The sequence below is a fragment of the Equus przewalskii genome, chromosome 31 (assembly GCF_037783145.1).
Source record: "Equus przewalskii isolate Varuska chromosome 31, EquPr2, whole genome shotgun sequence".
NCBI lineage: Eukaryota > Metazoa > Chordata > Mammalia > Perissodactyla > Equidae > Equus > Equus przewalskii.
In genome coordinates this window covers 10,627,645-10,649,549 of record NC_091861.1, presented here as the reverse complement: position 1 = coordinate 10,649,549, position 21,905 = coordinate 10,627,645, and the positions used below count along the sequence as shown (strand labels likewise).

The 21,905-nt window shown below is 41.1% G+C and overlaps 1 protein-coding gene and 1 long non-coding RNA gene across 3 annotated transcripts in view; one reads left to right on the top strand and one right to left on the bottom strand.

Moving 5' to 3' along the window:
- LOC103567733 (uncharacterized) overlaps positions 1–17,664 on the bottom strand; it is a 28,786-nt gene extending 11,122 nt beyond the window's left edge. Inside the window, exons 1-3 of one of the 2 annotated variants that reach the window (XR_011535239.1) lie at positions 17,241–17,601; positions 17,050–17,135; positions 12,354–12,680 (exon numbers count right to left, since the gene is read on the bottom strand). This is a non-coding gene — a long non-coding RNA (uncharacterized lncRNA). Of the gene's footprint in view, positions 1–12,353; positions 12,681–17,049; positions 17,136–17,240 lie in introns of those variants that run through there. The other variant, XR_011535240.1, reaches the window with a different exon arrangement.
- The window catches only part of RAB3GAP2 (RAB3 GTPase activating non-catalytic protein subunit 2), a 98,585-nt gene continuing 94,313 nt past the window's right edge, over positions 17,634–21,905 (top strand). The window contains exon 1 of the mRNA XM_008544457.2: positions 17,634–17,937. Within this exon, the coding sequence (XP_008542679.2) occupies positions 17,823–17,937 (115 nt within the window). The 5' untranslated portion in view covers positions 17,634–17,822. The remainder of the gene's footprint in view (positions 17,938–21,905) is intronic.

Sequence of the window (21,905 nt, the reverse complement as noted above, 5' to 3'; positions counted from 1 at the left end):
CTGTTTTCTTTTCCCTAAAGCTGATGCCGTAATAATTGGCTATTTTTATGTTCATCGGGTAGGAGAACCCCATTTTTGTGCAGTAACATAAACACTTCTTGTTTTTATTCTTTTTCTATATAAATCATTACTCATTAAGCATTTGGAGATAACAGCAAAACTGTCTGATAGCTACATTTTAAAAATTACTAGTTGCAATGGAAATTACTGCACAGCCTAAAAGTCATAGCATCGGCTTCTCAAATTCTGCAGCAACAAAGGATGTTTTATTTTCCTGCTTACAAATGATGATCCAACCTTTTGTCTTTTCAAACACAACATTTATTCAAAATAAATGGCTTTCAAAATGGATTCAATGCTTCAGTTTGCTTTGACTTTTATCTTTTTAAAAGCAGTGTTGATTGCCTCCTCGCTTTTCTGTCATGTACTTTATCCTTCAATGGCTTGAATTTGTGTTAGTATCGTTAAGGCCTTAAGCCACCATAAATTTTCTGCTGACTATTTGTTTTTGTTTCTGCTTTTGATGAGGAAGATTGTCCCTGAGCTAACAGCTGTGACAATCTTCCTCTACTTTGTATGTGGGACGCCGCCACAGCATGGCTTGATGAGCAGTATGTAGGTCAGCACCCAAGATCCGAATCCATGAACCCCAGGCCGCCGAAGCAGAGCACACGAACTTAACCACTACACCACTGGGCTGGTCCCAGATTATTTATATTTTGAATTCAGTGAATGTATATTTTATACAGTCCCTGATTGTTGATGTTCTTAAGTATCATAATTAAATTTTGTTCTTTCAATAGCAGGTAGATATATCACTAAAATAGCTATTTTCCCAATAAAATACAAATTACCTAATTGGCAAGAAAGACAATCAAATATTTAGTTCTGTGTTACTGTTTTTCTGTTAGCAACAAAGAATTTACCATGGCTCTCACAGAAATTTTTGAACCCCTTTTTATTTTCTTTAATCATTTAAGCTCAGAAAAGACTCAGGGGAAGAGGGAGGGCATTGATCATTAAGAAATAAGTCACTAGTAATAAATACCACTGTGATTTTATATTGACCCACTAGCAGGTCAGATTAATGTATAGATGGAGGTGCTGATATCAACAAACTAATTCATTTGTAACACTTTGGACAATGCCACAGAAAAGTGTGATGCTGTCTGCATTTTTTGAAAAAGAAAATGTGGGGGAATGGGCGGAGCAAAATGGCGGGGTGAGCTGACCCAGGATTCTCTCCCCTCCAAAATACAACAAAGGATTGGAAAAACTGTGACAGAGTTTTAACATAATAAACATAATGCCAACACGTTAGAGACCTACAATACCAAGAAGGTGGAGATCATAACCTTGCTTACACCCTCGGAGGCGCTGGAATGGTAGGAGAGAACATCGCTCCCTCCCCTAGAGTCTGCGATGGTTGCTGCGCAGGTTGGGAAGGAGCGGGGGAGGGGCCGCGCGACCGGGGGATCATCCAGGACTCCTGCCACTGATTCAGTGGAGACCCGCTGACACGGGGAAGGCTTCCGTCCGTGGGGACCCCATAAATCAAGGGCCTCGGGAGACCAGAGAACAGAACTGATCTGAACCCAGACCGCAGCATGTGAGTAACAGCCCCTCCCCCCCAGTGAAGCCAGTGGGCGCAGCCATCTTGCCCCAAGGCCGAGAGCTCATAACATGCAGCTCTCGACCCCCATCTAGTGCCAACAGGCTGTAACTGCAACTGAATTCTACCACCATGAGAAAAAACCGCTCCTCTACCATCCAGCAACTTATAAAAGCCCCAGACCAGAAGGAAAACAATAAAAACACAGAATTAAGTCCTGAGGACTTGGAATTAGGTAAACTAAGTGATAATGAGTTCAGAGCAGCTATAATCAAAAAACTCAATGAGGTAGAGAGAAAGATAGAGAAACAAGCCGAGTTCTGGAGTTACTTCACAAAAGAGATTGAAATCATAAAGAAGAATCAAACAGAATTACTACAGATGAAAAACACAATGGACCAGATAAAACAGAATACGGATTCGCTGAATGCCCGTGTAGACACCATAGAAGAGCAAATTAACGTAATTGAAGATAGACAGGCTGAATGGCTCCAGACAGAGGAAGAAAGAGAACTAAGAATTAAAAAAAATGAGGAAAATCTCTGGGAGATAGTGGATTCAATGAGGAGTAAGAACATAAGGATCATAGGAATTCCCAAGAATGTGGAAAAGGAAAATGGAGCAGAAAGTGTGCTTAATGAAATTATTGAAGAGAACTTCCCAAATCTAGGGATCGACGGAGAAACGTGTGTAGAGGAGGGTTTTAGATCTCCTAAATTTGTCAATGTAAAAAGACCTACTGCAAGGCACATAGTAGTAAAGTTGGCAAAAAGGAAAGATAAGGAAAGAATACTCAGGGAAGTAAGAAAAAAAAAGAGAATAACCTATAAAGGAGCCCCTATCAGACTGTCAGCGGATTTCTCTACAGAAACCTTACAAGCTAGGAGAGAATGGAGTGACATATTCAAAGCTTTAAAAGATAAAAATCTTCAGCCAAGAACACTCTATCCAGCAAGAATACCCTTCAGATACGAGGGAGAAATTAAATCTTTTCCAGACAAACAAAAGTTAAGGGAATTTGTAACTAAAAGTCCTCCATTACAAGAAATCCTCAAGAAGGCTCTCATACCTGAAAAAAGAAAAAAGGGAGAAAGGAGACACAATCCACAGACTAGGGAGACCGATGCGTAGAACCAGAACAGGATAGCAAATATTCAACTATAGCATTAGGGTAAAGGTAAGGAAACTACCAAAGCAAGGACGATCTTATCACTCTAACTACAAATTCATAAGACGAGTTGGAATAAAAAATGAAAATAATTATTTAGGAGGGGAAGAGCAAAGGGTCTAAATCAGTATTGGTCAAGTAAGTAAGAGACCACCAGAGAATAGACTATATTATACACGAGATTCTAAATACAAACTTCAAGGTAGACACTAAAATAAAGTACAGAACAGAGTCACAAATCATAAGTAAGGAAAAATCTAAGAAACCCAGCATAAGAAATTGCAGTATTAAATGGGTAGTCTAAAGCAAACAGGAAAAGAAACGCAGGAAAACAAGATAATGAGCGACAGATTGACAGCATTAAGTCCACATGCATCAATAATCACTCTCAATGTAAACAGATTGAACTCTCCAATAAAAAGACACAGAGTGGCAAAATGGATTAAAGAACAAGATCCAACAATTTGTTGCCTCCAGGAAACACACCTCAGCCCCAAGGACAAACACAGACTCAGGGTGAAGGGATGGAGGACAATACTTCAAGCAAATAGCAAGGAAAAAAAGGCAGGTGTTGCAATTCTCATATCAGACCAAGTGGATTTCAAAATAAGACAGGTAAAGAGAGACACAGAGGGACGATATATAATGATCAAATGGACACTTCATCAAGAAGAAATAACACTTATAAATATCTATGCACCCAACACAGGAGCACCAAGATTCATAAAGCAACTATTAAAAGACCTAAAGGAAGATGTTAAAAACAACACAATAAGAGTAGGGGACCTCAACACCCCACTCACATCAATGGACAGATCATCCAGACAGAAAATCAACAAGGAAATAGTGGAGCTCAATGAAAAACTAAAACAATTGGACTTAATAGACATATATAGATCACTCCACCCTGAAGGAGCTGAATACACATTCTTCTCAAGTGCACATAGAACATTCTCAAGGATAGACCACATGTTGGGAAACAAGGCAAGCCTCTACAAATTTAAAAAAATTGAAATAATAACAAGCCTCTTTTCCGATCATAGTGCTACAAGGCTAGAAATTAATTACAAGAAAAAAGCTGAGAAAGGCACAAAGATGTGGAGACTAAACAACACACTACTGAACAAGCAATGGATCACTGAAGAAATTAAAGAAGAAATAAAAAAATACCTGGAAACAAATGAAAATGATAGCATGCCATACCAACTCATATGGGATAGAGAAAAAGCTGTATTAAGAGGAAAATTCATTGCAATACAGGCACATCTTAACAAACAAGAAAAATCCCAAATAAGCAACCTTAAAGTACACCTAACTAAACTAGAGAAAAAAGAACAAATGAAGCCCAAAGTCAGCACAAGGAGAGAAATAATAAAAATCAGAGCAGAAATAAATACTATTGAAATGAAAAAGGCAGTAGAAAGGATCAATGAAACAAAGAGCTGGTTTTTTGAGAAGATAAATAAAATTGACCAACCACTAGCCAGACTTACAACGAAAAAAAGGGAGAAAGCTCAAATAAACAAAATCAGAAATGAGTGAGGAGAAATAACAACAGACTCTGCAGAAATACAACAGATTATAAGAGAATACTACGAAAAACTATATGCCAACAAAATGGATAACCTAGAGGAAATGGATAAATTCTTGGACTCCTACAATCTCCCAAAGCTCACTCAAGAAGAGGCAGACAATGTGAACAGACCAATCACAAGGAAAGAGATTGAAACAGCAATCAAAAACATCCCAAAGAATAAAACCCCAGGACCAGATGGTTTCCTGGGGAATTCTACCAAACTTTCAGAGAGGATTTAATACCTATCCTTTTCAGGCTATTCCAAAAAATTAGGGAAGATGGAACACTTCCTAACACATTCTATGAGGCCAACATCACGCTGATACCAAAACCTGACAAGGACACCACGAAAAAAGAGAACTACAGGTCAATATCACTGATGAACATAGATGCAAAAATTCTAAACAAAATTTTGGCAACCAGAATTCAGCAATTCATCAAAAGCATCATACATCATGATCAGGTGGGATTCATACCAGGGACACAGGGATGGTTCAACATCCGCAAATCAATCAACGTGATACACCACATCAACAAACTGAGGAATAAAAACCACATGATCATCTCAATAGATGCAGAGAAGGCATTTGACAAGATCCAACAGCCATTTATGATAAAAACTCTGAACAAAATGGGCATAGAAGGAAACTACCTCAACATAGTAAAGGCCATATATGACAAACCCATAGCCAACATCATACTCAATGGGCAAAAACTGAACGCCATCCCCCTGAAAACAGGAATGAGACAAGGATGCCCTCTATCACCACTCTTATTTAACATAGTACTGGAGGTCCTGGCCAGAGCAATCAGGCAAGAAAAAGGAATAAAAGGAATCCAAATAGGGAGGGAAGAAGTGAAACTCTTGCTGTTTGCAGACGACATGATCTTATATATAGAAAACCCCAAAGAATCCATTGGAAAACTGTTAGAAGTAATCAACAACTATAGCAAAGTTGCAGGGTATAAAATCAATTTGCATAAATCAGTAGCATTTCTATACTCCAGTAATGAACCAACAGAAAAAGAACTCAAGAACACAATACCATTCACAATCGCTACAAAAAGAATAAAATACCTTGGGGTAAATTTAACTAAGGAAGTGAAGGACCTATATAATGAAAATTACAAGGCCTTTCTGAGAGAACTGGATGATGACATAAGGAGATGGAAAGACATTCCATGTACATGGATTGGAAGAATAAACATAGTTAAAATGTCTGTTCTACCTAAAGCAATCTACAGATTCAACGCAATCCCAATCAGAATCCCAATGACATTCTTTACAGAATTAGAACAAAGAATCCTAAAATTCATATGGGGCAACAAAAGACCCCGAATTTCTAAAGCAATCCTGAGAAAAAAGAACAAAACGGGAGGCATCACAATCCCTGACTTCAAAACTTACTACAAAGCTACAATAATCAAAACAGCATGGTACTGGTACAAAAACAGGTGCACAGATAAATGGAACAGAATTGAAAGCCCAGAAATAATACCACACATCTATGGACAGCTTATCTTTGACAAAGGAGCTGAGGGCATACAATGGAGAAAAGAAAGTCTTTTCAACAAATGGTGCTGGGAAAACTGGAAAGCCACATGTAAAAGGATGAAAATTGACCATTCTTTTTCACCATTCACCAAAATAAACTCAAAATGGATCAAAGACCTAAAGGTGAGACCTGAACCCATAAGGCTTCTGGAAGAAAACGTAGGCAGTACACTCTTTGACATCAGTATTAAAAGGATCTTTTCAGACACCATGCCTTCTCAGAGAAGGGAAACAATAGAAAGAATAAACAAATGGGACTTCATCAGACTAAAGAGCTTCTTCAAGGCAAATGAAAACAGGATTGAAACAAGAAAACAACCCACTAACTGGGAAAAAATATTTGCAAGTCATATATCTGACAAAGGCTTAATATCCATAATATATAAAGAACTCTCGCAACTCAACAACAAAACATCAAACAACCCAATCAAAAAATGGGCTGGAGACGTGAACAGACATTTCTCCAAAGAAGATATACTGATGGCCAATAGGCACATGAAAAGATGCTCATCATCGCTGATCATCAGGGAAATGCAAATCAAAACTACACTAAGATATCACCTTACACCCGTTAGAATGACAAAAATATCTAAAACTAATAGTAACAAATGTTGGAGAGGTTGCGGAGAAAAAGGAACTCTCATACACTGCTGGTGGGAATGCAAACTGGTGCAGCCACTATGGAAAACAGTATGGAGATTCCTCAAAAAATTAAAAATAGAACTACCATACGATCCAGCCATCCCTCTACTGGGTATTTATCCAAAGAGCTTGAAATCAGCAATCCCAAAAGTCCCATGCACCCCAATGTTCATTGCAGCATTATTTACAATAGCCAAGACATGGAGGCAACCTAAGTGCCCAGCAACAGACAAATGGATAAAGAAGATGTGGTATATATATACAATGGAATACTACTCATCTGTAAAACAGAACAAAATCATTCCATTTGCAATAACATGGATGGACCTTGAGGGAATTATGTTAAGTGAAATAAGCCAGCGAGAGAAGGATAATCTGTGTATGACTCCACTCATATGAGGAATTTAAAATTATGGACTAAGAACAGTTTAGTGGATACCAGGGCAAAGGTGGGGTGGGGGGTGGGCACAAAGGGTGAAGTGGTGCACCTACAACATGACTGACAAACGTTAATGTACAACTGAAATTTCACAAGATTGTAACCTATCATTAAATCAATAAAAAAATAAAAAATAAATAAAGCAAAATTAAAAAAAAAAAGAAAATGTGTACATTGTCCTAAAAGTTTGCAAAGACAACCCAAAATCACAGCAATACTTAGATAGGAATGTAACAAAATAATTCCAATAGTATCTCTTTTTGTATCGGTTCAGTCCAGAGTCCCCCACACTACTATTTCCATAATAGATGGAGCCTATTGAGAAAATTTCTGTGTCAGGGGTTCTAATTGCAGAAAATACCTGAGAGTTAACTGTCATACATCATTGATTCTAAGACATATTTTCCCACATTATAACATGTCTGAAATAGAGATTCATTTTACCAAAAAGAAATGCTATGTTATAGTTTAACTGACAACGTTTCACATTTCTTTGTGGTTATAATAATGCTGAATCTTTTAAGCAATGACATCTTAGATTCAATGAAATATGGTATATGCCAGGTAGAATCTGTGCCAAATGGTTTACACACGTTAAGTAATGTTCATATACCCACGTTACAAGTGATGAAATTGAGTTTAGAAAGATTAGAGTAACTTGGCTGCTTATACCATTAAAAAATTGTAGCATGAGAACTCAAGTTTAAGACGGTCTGACTTTAGAGCAAGCCCTTGCTCTAGCCGGACTACACCATCTTATACAGGACCAAGAATTAAGAAGTGTGCAGAACCAGATCAGCTTCATATAAAGATAAATGTCAGGTGCTTAGGAAAGCCTATTTGACACTTTTTTTTAAAGGTCTGTATTAAGAAAACACAAAAAGTTAAAAATCTATTTTTTAAATTACTTTGATCACAGTCAGTGGTGTGCTGGTAAATATTTAACAACTGGTTTGAGGAGGGATAGGAAGGGTAAATCCTAATTTGTAGTGTTCGCTGATTTTTAGAGTGTAAGTATTCTCATTGTGGCAGATTTCAAGATACCAAAGCGAAACAACTGGCTTACAAATTTCTTGAATAGTTAGTTAGTCCTGGCAAGCTGTAGGAGGCAGCTCCAGGGCACCACAGCCAGTAAATGTTGACTAATGATGAAGAAAACATTTTATCTCATGATCATATCTTATAAAATCTTACTTGCAACATTAATTCAAATTGACTGGGAAAGAAGGACGAAAAAACAATAAAATTATCATAAAACACATATAACAATATGGTCGCCTGTTTAAAGGGAGGGTGTGCAGAGGGAATAATAAATCTGGACAGGATATTTGTCTCCAAGCATATACTGAGCTTCTACTGTGAACCTGGCACTTTCAAGTCTAGAAATAAACAGCATGAATGTGGTGGTCAAACCTTAAGGATTTTCTAAGAGAGAGGGGGAAAAAAAGCTCAATAAGGAAATTCAGAGATTATTCTAAATTTGAGAGTGTTGCACATAATAGCAAAGGCTGAGAAAGAATGCCAAAATTTTTAAAAGTTTAAAAGAAAAAGAACCATGAGGAGGAAATAAGTTTTAATTTCATAAAACAAGAACCATTAAATTTAGAGAAAATAATTTCACACACTAAAATTGGATAAATAAAAATTCAAAGATAGTCTGCTGTGATATGCAAGTTCCAACTGGATAATGTGTTTACAAGATGACAGGCCAAAATGCCAGGACATCTAACAGAAGACTTAGCCAGGACAGTAGAAGTCAAATTCCATTACATAGGCTCTAAGGAACGACCTATAGACTTTTGTTGTTCTAGAATTTTCTCAGTTAAATATTGCTTGAAATTTGTAGGGTGTTGGTTGCCTTTGTAAAGCAAAAAATAATCCTGTTTGAAAAGTGGTATTTATTTTAACTGAACAACTAACACTGAGCACGTTTTGTATCTCTCCACATCTTTGTTTTCAGAACGCACATCCACACTGAAAAGTATATTAATTTGGGTCAAGTATACGAACCTGAGTCTCTAGGGCTCTATGAACAGACCTTCCTAGACAGAGTCTCCTGCCCTCTGCTCTGGGGCTTTTCAGGAAACACTTTGATGTCCTCAAAACAGCTCTTAGTTAAACAGAAGTTGATCGGAGAAGGAACCAAGAAAAATTTAGAAGGGATTCACTTCCTCCTTCACCTCGCCTCTCCATGCCCTCACCTCTGTGTGGTAAGACTCAGAATATCCTTTTCTTCCTAGTTAAAATGCACTCATCCTCCAGACGCAGTTCAGGTGCCATCTTCTTGATGTAGGCTTCCCTGACAACTCCCGGTCACAGCAATCTCTCCAGACCCAACCGTGGTTGCCTGCACCACTTTCTTTTGGTATCTCATCAAATGGGGCCTGTTTTGACTCACTTGTGTTGACAGATATGTCTTGTCTGCCCAACAGCCCTGAGAGCAGGCAGGATCTGCATTGTGCATCATTTATATACCACCCACTGGAGTGCTGGGACATTCCTTCTTTTCTTCTTTCCTCCCTTCTACAAACGTTTATTAGCTAGCTACCTGTTCATCAAGTACCTTGCTAGGCACTGAAGAAAGAAACAAATGTGAATAAACCACAGTCCCTGCCCTTGAGTCCTTTTATGATCTCACCCCTCTTTATCTCTTCAGCCTCTCAACACCCTTCTTTCAGCTCTAAACAGGCTAAAGGCTACTCAGTTCTCTACATATACTATGTCCTCTCCCCTCCAGGGTTTTGAGCTGTTTCCTCTGTGTCTAAGAATGCTTTGCCCTCTCTGCTCCCATTATATCCTCCATCTAGTTTATATCTAACACCTACTCAACGCTTCTGGTCTCAGCTTAGATGATACTTCCTCCAGGAAGCCCTCCTTGGTCCTCAAAGCGAGGTGCCTTTCTTATGTGCTCCAATGAACTGTTCCCAACATTGCACTTTCAAAACAGAGTTATAGGTGCCTGTTTATTTATCTGTGTGTATCACTAGAGTCTATTATCTACTTGTACAGATCTGTGTTTCTTTTGTGTATTAGATATGTGTCATCTGCATGTTTAGCTCCTGGCACCTAGCAGGTATTTTTTAAAAAAAGCATTGAATGAATGAATGAATGAATGTCACAAAGGTAAACAGGTTACTATCCCTACCCTTGAGGACATCACCATCTAGTGGGGGAGACACAAACGCAAACAGATAAATCATCAATACAAGATGCTAAGTTTCAAAATAGATACATGGATAAAAAGCTGGGAGGTGGGGTGGTCCAAAGTGACTGATTCTGCCTGGGGAAAGCAGGTCCTTTACCAAGGAGGCAATATTTGAGCTGAGTTTGAAGGATTTCCAAGTGTACTGGGTAGAGAAGAGGCATATAGCAGATGCTCAGTAATTACTTTAGAATGTTCCAGCAAACCTCTGTGCAGGTCTATACTAGCCTTGAAAGATTCAAACCTTCCAGCTGCCTTTTGGTGCAAGAAAGAAAAGAATAGAGTACAGCCACAAATGAAGGATTCAACTAATTAGGACAGTGGGAAGGGCAGTATTTGTAAAAAGATGCAAAAACGCAAGTGTCAAATATAAATCAAATCAGAGGTTTCTAGCAGGACTATTATCCCTGACTACATCTATTGGAAAGAAACTGCAGCAAGAAGAGTGAAACACTCAATCGCCTGATGCCAATCAGTGTAAGGAGGAGAAATTAGAAGGCTTGAGAGAAGGAAGGTTTCACTAAACACATAAGAGAAAGCTCCTCAGCTATGGAATCTATAGTCTGTGAAAGTTTTATGGAAGAGGAACAGAAAGCCAACATTCAACACAAATCTAGCCTCTAATGGAAACTGTCAAGCATGTCACGTGGAGCTGGGTCAGATGAGCACGTTATGACTCCCACAGACCCTTGTCCTCTCCCTGCAGCCCTTCTGGCTGCAAGCAAGACGTGAAAGTGGTATTAATGAAGAAAACAAGCAAAAGGACACTCTTCTCGCTTTTAAGCAAACTAAGAAATTTTGATTAGTCCTTAATTTCTAGAGGAAATGAAATTTGAGGAAGTTTAAAATCACTCAGGCCACTGCTCTAGACTCACCCCGGACCACGGTGTCACGTTTCGCATTCTAGAAACAGCTGCGTGTGTTCCTCTGTACACACAAGTTATTGATGTTGTTTCCTTTGCCAGGATTACTTTCTCCCCTCCCCCTTCTACCATTATCAATCGGCTAAAATCTATTCCATTTTCTAGACTCAGCTCAGACACTACATCCAAAAAGCCGTTTTGGAATGCGAAGTCTGCAGTATCTGTTCCCCTCTGTGGCCTTCTAGTATTTTTATCTGCTCTGTCTTGGTAACCCACCACCTCCACCAGCCCGGGGTCTTATTTATATTTCTGCTCATGGGGCCTCCAGCCATTCCTGGCACCTAATGGGCACCCACAAAATAGTTCTCAAATACATGAACAAATTAAGGAATATATTAAAGTGCTACTGGAAGATTAACTAAGTAACCTGATTAGAGCTGGGCCTCAGGAAGACAAAGCTGGCAGCAGTGTGTAGGATGACTGAAGTGGGAAGACAGCAGAATCAGAAGCAAGAAGAATCCAGGGGCTATAAAAACAGCTCGGGCTAGAGGTCATGAGGCTCTGGATGAAGGAGGTGGTAATGAGGATGGAAATGAGGGGATCAATCTGAGGGACATTTTGGAAGTCAAATCAGTAGAATTTGGTGGCTGGCGGGTGAACAAGGAGGGGGGAAAAAAGGAATATTTTTAGTTTTTCTGTTATTAAGTAGTCCAAGAGAAGAATAATGCCATTAACAGAAAGAAAGGAGTCTGGAATAAGAGTGACTTAGGGGCAGTGGAGGAGGGGAGAAAGACGACAAGAAGCTAAAAAATATCCAGAAATAAAGTGACTGAAGGGGAAGACAGGAGGCTGCAGCTTCACTGAAGCTAAGGTCTGGGAAAGCCTTAAGGAAAGAGTGCTCCAGAGGGCAGACACGATACCAAAGTCAAGAAAGATGTTGGCCTCAGCTCTCTCAGTTCATAAATCCCAAGGCAATGGCTTTTTGGACTTAGGGTCCCAGATTTAAATATAACTCCTTCCAACTGTTTGCCCTTCTCCTAACCTGCCCTTGATCTTCCACTATGAAAACCGCTGGCTGGAACTTATCACTCAACTACTAAACGACCCTGGGGATACTCTTTGATTTCATAGAATCTTTTAAGGATCTATGTCAGTTGTGCCCAAAATAAGAAAACAAGAAAAATTTGGTCAATTGGGGTATATTTTTATGTTCAAATGAAACCAAAAGTATTTAAACAATTAAAAATGCCCAGGTACTTGGTCTTATCTCTTCTGAAATATCCTAGAGAAAAAGGATATCAGAGAAATAAACATGCTTTTATTTAAACAAGACATATGGAGCAGAAGAAGTTTCCTTCATGAAAAGTTTCTCTTGGTTACTTAGGTCATATTGTGTCAGGATTAGGTTCAGCTACAATAACAGAAAACCCTAAAATAACAGTAGCTGCAACATGTAAAGATTTATTTTCTCCTGTAAAACAAGTCCAGATGTGATAGTCCATGCTTGACATGGCAGCTCCACGAAGCAAAGGAGACCCAGCCTCGCATCTTCACGCTCCATCATGGTTCAAGTCACTTCACTGTCTAACACGGATGCTGGAGCTACAGCCATAATGTCACATTCTAGGTAGGAAACAAGAAAGGGGAAGGAAAGACCAAGAGAGTTTTCCTCAGCTGTCTGTTCCTCTTTTAAGTAAACTTCCTGGAAATCCCTCCCAACAATTCTAACAATTTGTGCTCCATCTCATTGGCCAGAACTTAGTCATATGGTACACTCAGAGTCAAGAGAGGCTGGGAAATGTGGTTTGTTTTAAAATTGGAGCATGTGCCCCAGTAATATAGGCATCCCCTTGGCAAAGAAAAAGGGGGAATGGATAATGGGCAACTAGTAATCTCTTCCACAGATGCCAATTCTCATTGTTTTAAATATGGTGGCTTATTGACCTGACAAGTCCAAAACGCATTAAGGTCAAGGAAACGGAGACTTACACGTGGAATTAAAAACAAAAAACAAAAACAAGTTCACAGACACAGACAACAGATTGGTGGTTGCCAGAAGCAGGGTGGGGTGGTGGCGGATGAGTGAAGGGGATGAAAAGGTAAAACTTCTATTTATAAAATAACTAAGTCACGGGGATCTAATGTACAGCATGGTGACTACAGTTAATAATACTGTGACGCATATTTGAAAGTTGCTAAGACAGTAGGTCTTAAAAGTTCTCATCATGAGAAAAAAAAATTCTGTAACTATGTGTGGTGATGGATGTTAACTAGATTTATTGAGCTGATCATTTTGCAATGTAAAGAAATACCGAATCATTACGTTGTACACCTGAAACATATAACGTTATATGTCAATTATATCTCAAAAAAAAGTTATCAAGAGCACACACCCACAAATAAGATGATGAAGACTAAAAAGCACTAGCATTTACATATGTTAGCTAACTATGCTAATGTCATCTTTTCTTACGCCATTATAAAGTAGATTTTGGCCCAACATAAATATTGGAAAATATTGAAAATATATTTCTTATATTCAAAGCAGCAATAAAACACAAGGTTTAGCACAGTTAGTTCCTCATTTCATAATTGGTAAATGCCAGCAAAAAGGGAACTCTTCTTTGCCTTTCTAAAAAGTTTCTCCTTCAGCCAGAGATAAAGACAAAGATTGCCATGGCTAGCCTCTGTGGTAACCTGCTTCTGGAGAGAGGTTACAAGTTTTCTGCCGAGGAAGTAAGAGTCTGGCTGTTCTGCAAGCTGGATAATCACTTGTGACTTCAGACCTACTAAAATGCAATCACCTCTTCTTAGCCTTCACTCCCTTTAAATTCTTCATCGAATTCAACACAATAGATTCACCTGTCCGTGAAATTTTCTTCTCCCTCCGTTGGCCTCTGTGACATGGGCCTGCTATGTATGGTTGCCTTCTTTGACTGCTTCTTTTCAATCTCCTTTACCAAAGCTTCTTCCTCCATCCACCCCTAAAAACAATAGTCCTCCCACCTTGTTTCCCAGGCCCAATCCTTCTCTCACCCCATGTAGAAGCCGGTGGCATTTTCATCCCTTCCCTTCAATACAACTTCTGTGCCTGACTTCCACAGGGAGGTTCCAGCTTTGGCCTCTCTAATTCTACACTTCTATCTTCTGTTAATAAAAAACCTTTTTTTTAAAACCTAGTTTTTCCACAGGCACTTCAAATTTAACGAATCCAATACTGAATTCATCCTATGGCTGTTTGCCCCCAAATCCATGCTTCCTTTTCTGTTCTCTGTCTTCACTGCTGACATGACACTCCCATCTCTCCAGTTCTTTAAACTGAAGGCTTGGACATCATCTTGGGGCTCATCTTCCCTCCTACATCCATATCTAATCATGCACCAAAAGTCCATTGATTTGGCCTTCAGAGTGGCCCTCCCTTCTCACTGTCATTCCTTCTCATTCGGAATACTGCTATGACATCTTGAGGTGTCTCTCTGCCTTCAGTCACGCCACATACTGCTATCCCATCATATCCTACTTCTTCTAATAAAAATCTTCAGTTGGCGATACCTTGCACACAGAATAAAACTCAGATTACACTATTTGGACTTCGAGGTTCTCTATTATCTGGAACCAGTCTGTTTATCATTGTCCATACATCTTCCCCACTACTACTTTTCCACAGGAGAAGCCTAGAAAAAAAATCAATCTCGCCCTTATTTCTCCCACAGCCCTTTATGAGTATCAAAAGTCACCCATGGTAGTCATCACACTCTGCTTTTTGTTCGAGTTATTTGTGTTTGTCTGTTTCCCCAGCTAGATAGCGAGTCTCTGGAGGGCTCATCCTTATCACCTCTCTGTGTTGACCACAGCACCTTTAGTTCTAATAAGAGATGTTATCTTCCATGGATGTTTGCTGAATGAAATCTAGTTGTATACAGCCCTTGCATCCAGCTCACACTTTAGTTCAGACTTCAATTCAAGGATGACGCTCAGCAAAAGTAGGAGGTAAAGTTTCAGCATCCCTCCACCCCCTTTCTCTGCTCTCCTTTCACTTAGAGATGCTCAGTGCCCTCACGTTCACCACTGCCCACCCAGGCCTCTTACTGGGGTGCCTACATAGGCCACTCCTCTTGAGCAAATTCAACTCCCAGACCTTTTCCTTTCCAGTTTCTTACCAAAACCTACACATCCCTGGGATGGACTTTAGAGTCCAGTCTCTTCATTTTCTAGATCAAGAGACTGAGGCCCAGGAAGGAGACATGGATTGCCCAAGATTGCATCAAGCAGAGCTGAGATGGACCCCAGGTCTCCTGACTCCAAGTCCATCACTCTTTCTTTCACACTTTCCAGCCCATACTGTGTCTCAACACCTTCTGCCTCAGGCTGCTGTTGGCAAGGACCTGCTCAGTAAGCATCTCTCTCTTAACAACGTTTATCAGTGCTCTAACTCACAATAATGGACCCTGGATAGAGTTCACATTAGTACCCTTCTGTGATTATTTTGTTCACAGTGCTTTTCCCAGCTCCTGTATTCATACCTCAGAGAGACGCTATCTATGCTGGGATATGTAAAGCCTGCACATTTTCTGCAATGCGCTTTCTCATGACTGTGTGGTTAGTGATATTCACTGTCTAACACAATCCTCCCACACTCCCCAGAAACCATGGCAGCAGAACTCCAGAAGCCTCCCCCCACCTCCCCGCAGCTTTACAACTTCCTGGGGGAAGAGTTCAGTTCATGAATGTGTTGTAATTTCTGTGACGGGTATCTAAAGTTCTTAAAAGCAGTAATGAATGAGCCTTTTCAATACCACTTGGAAGGAAGTCAGGGACTTCACCATTGAAACTGAGCAGTAATGAAATTCAATGGCCTGCACAGAGGAGATATATGAATGCCTCAGGACAGAACAAAGGCCAGCTGAATCAGCCAAGGGCTGTTACTTCCACAAAATGGATCTACCTGAATAGGAACTTGAACAGTTTTCAAGGAATGACATCTCATCCTTCCAAAAAGTATCATGTGTTTGTTATTCATCCTGTAAAACTAAGAATCTAAATTAAATTTTATTCTAGTTTGGTATCAGTGTAGTGTTTTCAGGTTTAATCATCAGGACTGGATGATCTGAGCAAGCACTGGATCTTTTCAGAAGGAAAAGGGGAGCACTGGAAGCCTGCCTTTTCTGTAAGCTTTGATTATAGGTCTCTGAGGCTTACGGAAAGTTACAGCACATCCAATCCAACCATATATTTTTAGGTGAAGAACTGATCTCTGTTAACCTGATAATATAGAAATTATCTTATTTTGTGAAAATCCTTCTACTCTAGAAAAAAGAATTAATGGAGTAGAAACCTGGGCACTAAATTATAGTTGTTAGTAGGACTAAGTGTGTGTCCAGGCCTGACAGAAACGAATGCTCTGGACTTCATCTGTTTGCTTTCAACTTATTTCTGTCCCATTTTCTGTCACACAACATGGATGACCACTTCAGGTTTCCTTTGGGAAGCATATGAGTGTCTATAGTGCTTTGGGCTAACATTAAAATAATTCCCTTTTTTGGTTTTTACTTTTCAGAAAAATAATTTAAATGGACTTCAAGAGTCTTCTCAGGGACACAGATAAATTTCTTTATTAAAACAATTGAGATAAGACAGACTCTTGCTAGATGACATCGTGACTAATTGGACAATGTATGGGAAAGTAGTTTAAAAAATATAAAGTGCTTTGTTAAAGAAGCGGGTTATTCTATCTAATTTATGCACACATTCTATTCAGTGTATTCCTTCAGCAAATACTTACAAGCACTACGTGCTGGGTCCTACACTAGATACTCTGGATATAGTCTGTTCCTGATCCTGGCAACCCTCCACCCCCACCCCAACAAAACAAAACAAACAAAAAACAACTAAGTAAGATTCCCCTGTTATGTTCTGTCATAGCACTTCGTACTTTTTTCCTGCCTACCATTATTACAATTTCAGTTAAACAGCTGAGTAATTAATTGCTTACCTGTGTCAGGCACTAGAATTTTAGCTTCATGGGAACAAGTATTTCACCTCTTTTGTTCTCTGCTTTACACTCAGCGCCTAGCGCGGCTGGCATAAAAAAGACGAGCAACAAATATTGAATGGATGGATGAACGAATGAATGAAAAATCAAACGGATGTCGAAAACAGAGTATAATGCAGTATAACACGTACTGTATGAGGCGTGCACAGTACTATGAGAATTTACAGGAGGAGCACTGAAAGCCAGCCTTGACAGGGCTGATTTCCAGGAGAGAAATTAATCTCTTCAAACTCCGAGACTCGCAGGATACCGTCCCCCACTGGCCTGACACTACTTGAACCGGGCTTATTCTCTGTGACATGTCAGGATCGTGCCAACGTGAGGACGTCAATGAGATTGGTGAAACGACTCAAAGGCCGGCGCGGACAAGGTCCAATTAGGTCATCTCCGGCTAAACGCCAGAATGAATAAAGGCTTCACCCCCAGCTGGATGCACAGAACCGGGACTAAACTCTTCCCCCGCCTCCTCCACGTCGACGTCGCACCACGGACGGCTGGTCACGTGACCCGGACCGCTCCAGCCCGGGCGCCTGGGCCGTCCTGCGCCTGCGCAGTGCGCCGGGGCGGCGGACCGAGCGCGCTGACAGCTTCCGGTCCGGTTTCCCCGCCCCTGCCTGGCTGAAGCTGTGCGGGCTCGGCGGTGGCGGCGGAGGGGTGGCGGGGGGTAGGGCGTGGGCCGGTGAGGGGACTGCCCGAGCGGGTTCCCCAGAGCCATGGCCTGCTCAATTGTCCAGTTCTGCTACTTCCAGGACCTCCAGGCCTCCCGGGACTTCCTCTTCCCTCACCTGCGGGAGGAGCCCCCCAGCGGCGCCGTGCGGAGGGACCCCAGTAAGTGCCCCCGCCTCGCCGCTCCCTTCCCCGCTCTGCTTGGCGGATTCGAGGCTCCTGCCTTTGCCCCCTGCGCCTTCCCTCTTCGCTGCGGGACGACCCCCTGCCCTTCTCGTCCTAAAGCTCGGTCCACCCTGGCAGCGTCGGTGTTGTCTTCCTCTCGCCCCAGCTTTCTCCGAAGCCACTCCGCCCTTTGCCCAAAAACTGCGTCTTGCTTCCTCTGGTCTCTGTCTATCCCACTTCCCTAGCCCCCCTCCTAGCTTCGTCTCCGAGTCTCCTCCGCCCTCCATCCCGGGGTCGCCTGTTCTCCGTGATCGCATCCTCCTCTCCATTCCTTGCCAGCTGTCAGCGCTCTACCCTGGTATTGCCTCAACCCCCACTCTCCTCCATCCCTGGGACTGTGGCCTTCTGCGACCTCCTCTTCCGAAAGTGTTTATCTTCCCCCACAGTCTCCCTTCTTCTAGCCCTTCCCCCCCCATTCAGATTTAGAGACTAAATGACGGATTGACAAGTGACTCTAAAGGGGGGTGAGTAAGCGTCTCCCAAATAAGGAAAATAACCTGTCAGGGAGTGAGCAAGAGACTACATCAGGAACTAAAATTACAGTAACATGGCCATGAAAAGTTAATTTGCTTTACTGGGATGAGAAGCCTTCCACCTATTATTATCATCAAAGTGTTAAATAAGCCCTTGCTCACGTAGTATAAAATCCCCCATCTGATTTATTAGGTTCTGCATAGTTCCTGAGAAGTTCCTACATTTCTCCTATTGAAAAGGTGTGTGTTTTGTGTTTATTGGTTTCTTCATATTTCCATTCTAAAGCACCTCTTTGGCTTTGGAGTATAGTGCTGTCATTTTGTGTTATACTGGAATGGTGACTTTTATCCCACTAAATAGGCCCCTCCCCCTTTTTAAAATTTGGAAGAAATCCAATCAAAACTATGAATTTTTACTCTGCCAATCAGTAGGGCTGTGTATCAAATAAGGTTGGTGGTCTCTGCCCTCTAGGATCTTATAGTTTGCTGGGACAAATAAATTAACAGCTACTAGGCAATGTGATTGAGATATATATAGACAGAGATATAGATATAGATATATGAGGCACTAGGGGACAATTCCTTGAAGTGGTGATACTTAAGCCTACCTTTAAAGTAGTAGTTAGATGGGTAAGAGAGAGGTAATAGCATGCGCAGAGGAACGGAGGCCTGAAATGGAATGATATTTAGAAAACTAAGGAAAGCCGAATGGCTGAGTAGGAGGATGTGAGGGAAATGTTAGGGAGGATAAGACTGTAAAGGTGGTAAGGAGCTCCATCTTGAGAAGCTTTGTGAAAGTAGTGGGGTGCCTCTGACAGACTTTAAGCAGAGAAATGACGTGGTCAGATTTGTACTTCATATGATCCCCAGAGTTTTTGAATACCTGTTATATGCTTTCGCAGAAGTGTGAAGGAAAGAGAGGAAACAGGAAAATTGGTTGGGAGGTTTCCAATAACCCGTGCAAGAAGTGATGTGAGCTTGAACTAAGCCTCAGCGGGACTTGAGAGGAAGGGCTAGATTAGAAAGATATTAAGGAAGTAGAATCTGCAGGACCTAGTGAAGATCAGGTGATGGGGTTGTAGCTGGTGAGTGAGAGGGAGTTGAGGGTGCCTTTGGCTTTTGGCTTGGGCCACGGTATATACTGAGAGAGAATGAAAGAGATAGGTATTGGACGCATTTTAAATGTCTGTGGTATGTCCAAGTAAGGGGACCAGTCGAACGCTAGATAAAAAGGTCTAAAACTTAGTAAGGATCCCTGCCCAGAGGTGTTAATTTGGGAGTGACCAGCAAAAAGTGTGAGTTCAGTTTCAAGGGTTATCTAGTAAAATGAACTGAGTAGTGAAGATGTAACCTTGGAGGAGCTCTGAAGTTTAAGAGTCACGAAGAGATTAATGGGAGGAAGACTGAGAAACGGTATCAGAAAGAGGAAAACGAGGTGAGAATAATGCCCCAGGAGCCAAAGGAGGAGAGAGTTTGATGACAGGGAAGAGTGGTCAGCAGTTACCAATGCAGCAGAGATCAGCTTAGATAAGGTAGAAAAGTGCTTGGTTTTGGGAAAGAAGATGTGACTGGGACCTCAGGACAGTTTCGGTGGAATGGTGGGAGTAGAAAGCATATTGATAGGATATTGAGGAGTTGAAAAATGAAGTTGACTTTCAAGGAGCCAGGTTGTAAAGATAGTAGGTGTAGGACTGTAGACGGGGGATGTAGAGAAAAAGAACACATTTTCTCTGTCCCACAGCCACTCCCCCGGTCCAGGTCACCGTCGTCTCTCACTTGGGCAATGGCACCGGTCTTCTTCTAACAGATCTTCCTGCTTCCACTCTTGGTTTTCTGTAATTAGTTTCCAAAAGCGGTCAGAGTGAGCTTTCAAAGACAATTTAGATCATCACACTCCCCCCTTTGTAACCCTCTGTGGCTTTCAATTACATTTAATATAAAATCCAAAGTTCCTATATGGTTTACAAGGCCCTTGAGGCCCTGCCTCCTGCCACTTCTTGCATCTCATACTCCTGTCCCCTTATTTCTTATGCTTCAAGCACACTTTTTTGATGTTAAGCCAGCCAAGCTCATTTGCTCCTGAGGCCTTTGCCCTGGTCCCTGTCTCTGCCTTGGATGCTCTATGCAGATCTGTGCATGCCAGCTGCATCTTGTCATTGAGGTCTCAACTCAGATGTCAGCATCTCAGAGAGGCCTTTTTGGTTTTTTTATTCTTTTTTAATTTTTTAAATTTTTTTTAAAGATCGGCACCTGAGCTAACAACCGTTGCCAATCTTTTTTTTTTTTCTGCTTTATCTCCCCAAACCCCCCCATACATAGTTGTATATCTTAGTTGCAGGTCCTTCTAGTTGTGGGACGTGGGACGCCACCTCAACATGGCCTGATGAGCGGTGCCATGTCCATGCCCAGGATCCGAACCCTGGGCCACCGCATCGGAGCGCACGAACTTAACCACTCAGCCACGGAACCGGCCCCGCCTTTTTTTTTTTTTCCCAAAGGTTTTACTTTTCCTTTTTCTCCCCAAAGTCCCCCGGTACATAGTTTTATATTCTTAGTTGTGGGGTCCTTCTAGTGTTGTGGCGTGTGGGACGCCGCCTCAGCACGGCCTGACAAGCCGTGTCATGTCTGTGACCAGGATCCGAGCCTGCGAAACCTAGGCCACCGAAGCGGAGCGCACAAACTTAACCACTCGGCCAAGGGGCCAGCCCCCAGAGAGGCCTTTTTTGACCATCCAATCTAAAATAGTCCTACCTCCTTGATGGAATTTGTTGCTTTCGATTGTATCATCTTGTTTATTTTCATCACTGTGTCTCTACTGTCCAAGATGGTAGTCTTGAGCCACATCTGGCTGTTGAATGCTTGAAATGTGGCAAATGCTACTGAGGAACTGAATTTTTAATTTTATTTAATTTAAGTAGCCAAATGTGGCTAGTGGCTACCATATGTGACACAGTTATAGATTCTAAAATTTAGGCATATACAGAATGAATACTTGTCGAAGGTCACACAGTGAAGGGTAGCCTTAGCATATGAACTCAATCCTGGCAGTTGGGAATGTAGTCATACCCTAGACATCTAGATTAATTTGCAGGATGCTTATGGGTTTGCAAATATGATTTAATTTAGTACCCTTTTAAGTCAAATTCTTAGGTTTATGTATGTTGGTATTATTATGGCTACCATCAGTTCAAGAAGAAAATAAATGGAGAAAGAACTTCTTAATCAGTGAGCCTCTTTGCCAAACCTGTATTTCACCCTTAAAATGGTGCTTTAATTTACACATAAAAAATCAGAAAAATAGCTTGTCCTACTGTAGATAATTTACTTGGGATTCTTGGAATGACCAGGGCTGTGGATTTCAGCAGTCACCCCAGGCCATCTTTTACAAAACATCAGGTTTTGTAAAGAGCTCTTCCTTAAGAAAACCTGAAC